We start from the raw sequence: 6,014 nt of genomic DNA, 5'->3' as shown, positions 1-6,014 counted from the left end.
TGCTTTTCTGAAATATATAATATTTTATTTGTAGTTTTTTTTGGGGGGGTTGTGATGTCTTATCACTGAATGAAAGTCATAGTTTACCCTTTTTCCTCACCACTACATCACTGGGTACATGGATGTAAACGCAAAGTTTGGTAGGCTATCATTTCAAACTGTTTTAAACCAATCACGAGTCCAGTTTGGAACTCTCTCTCTCACACACACACACACACACTCAGACACAAATGTGCACACTCACAGAGCACGTGCACGCCCATTCCATCGACCTACCATATTTGAATTTATCAGAACCTATATATACAGTATATAGTGTATATATATATATGTTTGTATTCTTACAGTGGGAGGAATATTATATATAAAAAACATGTTTTCTGTCCTACTTTTTATTAACAAACAAAATTTGCAAAATAACAGGAAGATATGTGTGCTGTAATGTTGGTTGTGTTTTCATTGGCATGTCTTTATAAAATTACAGTTCTACAGTAAAAGTAACACTAGTATCCCTTTGAAACAGAGAATGTATTTCTCAACAAATGATATAATATTTTAAATAACATGGCATGAATTTAATACATTGGTTTTAAAGCATTGTTGTCATTTTTGAAAAATATGAAATCCTTGTGAAAATTACATTATATCGTCTGTTATTTATTTATTATTATTATTACAGTGCGGGCTGTTTTGCAGCTCCATCCTCTGCCCCGGAGCCCAGCAGCAAGGCACGGTCCATCTGCCTTGTGTCCGGAGAGGAAAAACCCGCATGCGGAGCAGAGGGAGCGGGCGGGGGTGGCAGAGAGGCAGGGGTCCCTCTGAAACGGAAAGGGGAGCTGATAGGGAGCAGATTAGGCCCGGCTAAAAACGTCAGTCAGTTTTCCTGGAGGAATTTTAATTGCCCCGGGGGGCCCCGCTTATCGGCCCGGGGCGGTTATTAATACAACACCCCCGATAAAGAGGAGAGAGACACCGACCACAGACTGCTGCTGGGCGGGCAGGGAAAATATAAGCGAATACTGCTGCCAACCAGGCGAGAGGGTTAGTGGAGGGTAAACTCACCTGAACTCAGTTTATCCAACTTTGTATTTGTAGAACAGAGTTTAGACACATATTTAGGGTGACAGAAATCTTTATGACATTAATTTACACTATACGTCATAGAAAGTAATATCAAAATTGTGGGTCTGGGTGGAAAACAAATTAATGCTGCTCTGAAAATACCTATACTTCCATTTTGTATACTGGTGGTTTCCCCAATATGGGGTTTTGAAGGTTAATGTCCATACACTTGGATAATAATACTGATAATAGGCTACTTGGATATGTATAGAAGATAGAAGCTGCCAATGTTCGACATTTTGTGCTGATATTCTGTATATTTGAATTTTCCATGTCAATAAATCCTCCCCAAAAATCCAGTCCGTTTCCCCTCGAACCCCTTTTGATGAACTCTCCTGTGTACAGATATGCAGGGTTCGACTGGTATGGGTTTTCTAGGCTGATACCGATATTTTTGGCTTGAAGCTGGCAATAGATAGTTTGTGCCAGTATCTATAAATTCGACCATTTTCATGCCAAAAAATTCCAGCAAATTACAATTATGGGTTTCCCCTGAATGTTCTTCTTGTCAGGGCGGGAAAGGCTCTGAAACAGCATTTCTCAGCTTCAGGCAGAGTGAGGCAGGTTTCATTGCAGAATTTACACAGGATGACACTCCTGAAGCCTCCATCAACACTGACTGGTCAATATCCGATGTTTAGGGTCTAACCCTAGTGGTTGTTTCGTGTTATAATGATCACCGAGGTCATGACTAAACCAACGTTTTATTTAGTTAGAGGTTTCCAGTGGGTCTGCTGTCCCTTGACCTGAACCTTGACCCTTGGCACCGGTTGTGCACCTTTCCAGGGGCATTTACGCATGGGCCAATAGAGAGGTCCCATGGCACTAATCGACTGAGAAATTTTGAAAACTGCTGATAAAATCAAAATTTAAACGTAAGAGGTATAAAACACATATTTGCAATCACAAAGTAGGACTACAAAGCGCGCAGGCCTTTGCTTTCTGCAGCAGGACTGTGCGTAAAACTCGTATCCAAGGCTGCTGGAGCGAACGGCTCGTCATTAAACCAAGTGCAAAAGGAAAACACACTGGAGGAGCAGCGTGTCAGACTGCTGTACAAAGAAGAAATTAAGTATTAACAATCGTGCCAGTATAATCGGTTCACTCGCGCCCTGTCCACCATACTCACAGTAACCCGAAAGAAAAACGGGTACATAAAAATACGTCACACAGCCCCACCTTCTGCTCTCTCTCTCTCCTTCTCTCTCTCTCTCTCTCTCAGTGGTTCATCCCAGCCCACACCGACTTTCCATTTCATACACCCCTCCCCCTGACATCAGAGGAGGCACAGGCGCTCCTTCGCCCCGGTGCAAACTCCACTTACAAAGCCAGACATTATATCTGTCAGAGAGGAGACCTGCATGGACAAACCCGGGACTACTACCCATGTTTTCGTGCGTTTTATGGCGATGAGGGATTTCAGAGGCTTAACGCACCTCCGATTACCAAACAAGGGGCTATTAAGGTCAATTATTTGTTAGAGAAAGGGGGAAAAGAGGAGGAGGTGTGCATGTTACTCAGCGGGCTTCATTTCCTTGATGCTGCAGTGCAGGAGCTGGATGGCATGATGCTGCAGAGCCCGCTCACCTCCACGCCGTTTTCTGTCAAGGATATCCTGAAGCTGGAGCAGCAGCAGCAGCAGCAGCAGCAGTCCGGGCCCCTGGAGCTCCAGCACCGGGCCCACACCCAGCAGCACTTGCACCCCGGCTCTCCCCAGCAGCAGCAGCAGCATTTCCAAACCCCGCCGTCCTGCATGCTCGCCGGGGCCCGGGACAGCCCCTCCTTCTCGGACGGTGAGGACAACCTGGCCTACCTCAGCGCGCTGGCGGTGCGGGAGGAGGACCGCGGGGAGACCAGCCTGTCCCCGGACATGTACGGCGGCCACCCGGGCCTGGGAGCCAAGCTGGAGCCTGGCGAGCTGGACGAGCAGGAGAGCAGTGAGTTGAGCCAGAAGCTTTTACTGCCTTCTACTGTCAAGGCCAGACAAAGAGCAAGAAAGGAGAGGGAGAAGGATAATAATAATACTAATAATACTAATAATAACAATAATAATAATATTAATAATATGAATAATATGAATAATAACTTTTATAGAGAAAGCAGAGTGATGAAGTGCTTTACAAGATTAATAAAAAATGTAAGCAGTTGTTTTGAATGTCAAATCTCCCATTGTCAGTGGCTACAAAATAATTTGCATTTACAGTTAACTTAGCCAACACCGAGAAAAAACTGTGTATAAATATAGATAGGCTATATAGATAGGCTATAGATATATAGATATAGATATGGATAATCAACTGGGCCACTGAGCAGACTCCAAATACAAAGCTATTATGGTTAAGATGGACTATGTAGTTTAGTGTTGTTTAAAAATGAAATATGATATCATTATTTGTAATAGCTTGGAATATTATGTATAACCTATTAAACCTTTTGAAACAATGTGAGCCAACCGTGTAAAGAAAATGTTTGTTTATAGCCTTTTCTAATTAATCCTTTAGCTCCGTTGTGGCCTCATCGTTCCAGGATCCTTTCCAAAAGTTTGAATTCCTCACTCCAAACATAAATAGGCGCTTTGCAAAACAGTAAACCCCCGCATCATTCTCGTTTAATAAACTGAAAACAGAAGAAGCAAGTTGCAGGAATAATTTCGTCTCTGCTGAACAAGACGTCTTTTAGGCTACAGGAGGCCTTTTCTCGGCTGCCACAGTTACAGACAGCAGACATTATCCCAATAAAGAGCTATCAAATGGTGGAAGTCAGTATCATTGCGGCGAGGAGCCTGAGACGAATCTAGTAAAGTCTTGAAATGTCAAACACTTTCTAGTGGCTCAGCTGTGCGTCTCGCAGAGCCTGTTATGATGTGTGGACCATAAACCAGCAATTAGTTTAAAGAGGCTTGTAAAAGAAATGACACCGTAAAGTAGCTAATAAACACAATCACAGTCACACAGAGCGGCCTGGGAGAGACGCCGATTCTTTACAGGCTCGATATAATTCCTTATTACACATACAATAAACAGAATTATGTTTCCAGCTGCTTGTGATTTTAAAAGTTGAGGAGGTCACGGTTCGGTAAATTGCTGCTTAAAAGTGTGTTGGACCAAAAATGGATGGCTATTAAGTTGTATCCTACTGTATTTTGTGGATCAGTCTCCCATACCCTGTTAATATATTTAGGTGTCTATTTTAATTATTTTTCACTTCTTCTCTTTTGTTGTGGAGTACATTCTTGGACATGTTTCCTAGTCCTACAATGTAAAATGGCCCAGTCTTTCAGCTTTTTACACAGCAGTGTTGGTTTTTCAGTGATAATTATTTGGAATTGGCAAGTGTTGAATGGAAAATGGAGAGAAAAAAAAATTCTAGCTTAACTAAAAAATGTTAAGCCTAACTGCGGTGTGTGTGAACTCATAGAAACACTGGCATAATGTTGATTTATTTTTATTTATTTTTTTACACATGCTGGGAAATATTAACCCCTCTTCCTTTCTTCCCAAACCCGCCCAGAGAGCTGCGGCCTGGCGACCCGGGAGGAGGCAGGGGAGGGCGGGCAGGCCGACTCGGAGCGGCCGGTGCAGAAGCAGCGGAGCCGGCGGAGACCCAGGGTGCTCTTCTCCCAGGCGCAGGTCTTCGAGCTGGAGCGGCGCTTCAAGCAGCAGCGCTACCTGTCCGCCCCGGAGCGGGAGCACCTGGCGACCACCCTCAAACTCACCTCGACCCAGGTGAAGATCTGGTTTCAGAACCGGCGCTACAAGTGTAAGCGCCAGCGGCAGGACAAGTCTCTGGAGGCGGCGGGGCAGCATCACCCTCCGCCGCCCCGGCGCGTCGCGGTGCCGGTCCTGGTCCGAGATGGGAAGCCGTGTCTGGGCGGTGCGCAGCCCTACGCCGCCGCTGCGCCGTACGGATCCAACCCCTACAGTTATAATGGATACCCGGCCTATTCTTACAACAGCCCGGCTTACAACACCAACTACAGCTGCACGTACACCAGCATCCCCGCCCTTCCTCCGTCCAGCACCCCTAGTGCCTTCATGAACATGAACTTGGGCAACGTCAGCGGCCTCGGCGGCTCTCCACAGACCCAAACACACCAAGGGACAGCGGTCACTCCCTGCCAGGGCTCCCTGCAGGGGATCCGGGCCTGGTAGCCTCCCCAGAACCAGGGGCCTCTTTTTTTTTGTATGGCGCTCTTTCATTTTGGTCAACTCACAACCTTTTAGAAGTGTGTGTTATTTGGTCGAAACGCCTCAGAAAACAGTATTGCTTATATAATGGATGTGCCTTTGGATTTACCTATCAGTTGAATTGAAATTTCAGGTGCAGGCTGGTAATGTTTCGGGCTACTCCAAGTGTTTTATCTTTAAATGGTAGCCGACATTAGTGTGCGTAAAGGTCTGGCTGGACATCACAGCGTAAAACGGCGGTATCGAACAGACGGAGTTTAGTATAAATTTCATTTTGTGGTCCAATAATTATTGGTGCTCTAGTTTGGCACTGGTAGGAGTGAAGCACAAAGGGAAATTTACGCATAGGTTTGCGCAACTCTCTATTTCAGCTCAAAAGATAAGTGATTTTTTTTATGTTTGTTTTTAACATGTTATATTTTTAGCCTATGGAGAGAATTAATTGCTTTAAAGTGCTTTTGGTCCAACAGAGAATTGTTTTAGTCTATTTCACATCTATTCAAATAAATCCAAGAAACGGGACAAGGTGCACTTGATTCTGTTTAAAAACCTCATCTGGGGATAAAAATCTCCTTTCAGTCTCTTTTCATGTAAAACTTTCTGTGTGCTGCTGAGAGAGAGAGAGAGAGAGAGAGAGAGAGAGAGAGAGAGAGAGAGCGAGAGAGAGGTTGAAATATTATTTGAATTTGAATGGCAAAACACAGT

General features: G+C 44.6%; 1 protein-coding gene across 1 annotated transcript; it reads left to right on the top strand.

Annotated features, from left to right (window-relative positions):
• Positions 1-2,395: 2,395 nt before the first annotated feature.
• LOC139647029 (homeobox protein Nkx-2.5-like) lies at positions 2,396-5,788 on the top strand. The gene is made up of 2 exons (XM_071522839.1): positions 2,396-3,059; positions 4,633-5,788. Exons 1-2 carry the CDS (start codon positions 2,633-2,635, stop codon positions 5,271-5,273), a joined length of 1,068 nt encoding a protein of 355 aa, XP_071378940.1. The 5' UTR covers positions 2,396-2,632; the 3' UTR covers positions 5,274-5,788.
• Positions 5,789-6,014: the final 226 nt, after the last annotated feature.

The sequence above is a fragment of the Centroberyx affinis genome, unplaced genomic scaffold (genome assembly GCF_046629955.1).
Source record: "Centroberyx affinis isolate AG114_WGS23_722 - 3 ecotype Tasmania unplaced genomic scaffold, CSIRO-AGI_Caff_v1 ptg001034l_1, whole genome shotgun sequence".
Lineage (NCBI taxonomy): Eukaryota > Metazoa > Chordata > Actinopteri > Beryciformes > Berycidae > Centroberyx > Centroberyx affinis.
Note: the sequence above shows the minus strand (reverse complement) of the source record. Positions and strands in the feature narration are given on the sequence as shown.

Excerpts from the sequence above, each read along its gene's own strand:
- LOC139647029 (XM_071522839.1), top strand. The coding sequence starts at position 2,633 with ATGTTACTCAGCGGGCTTCATTTCCTTGATGCTGCAGTGCAGGAGCTG. Across the intron at positions 3,060-4,632 it reads GCTGGACGAGCAGGAGAGCA|AGAGCTGCGGCCTGGCGACC; the intron begins GTGAGTTGAGCC and ends AAACCCGCCCAG.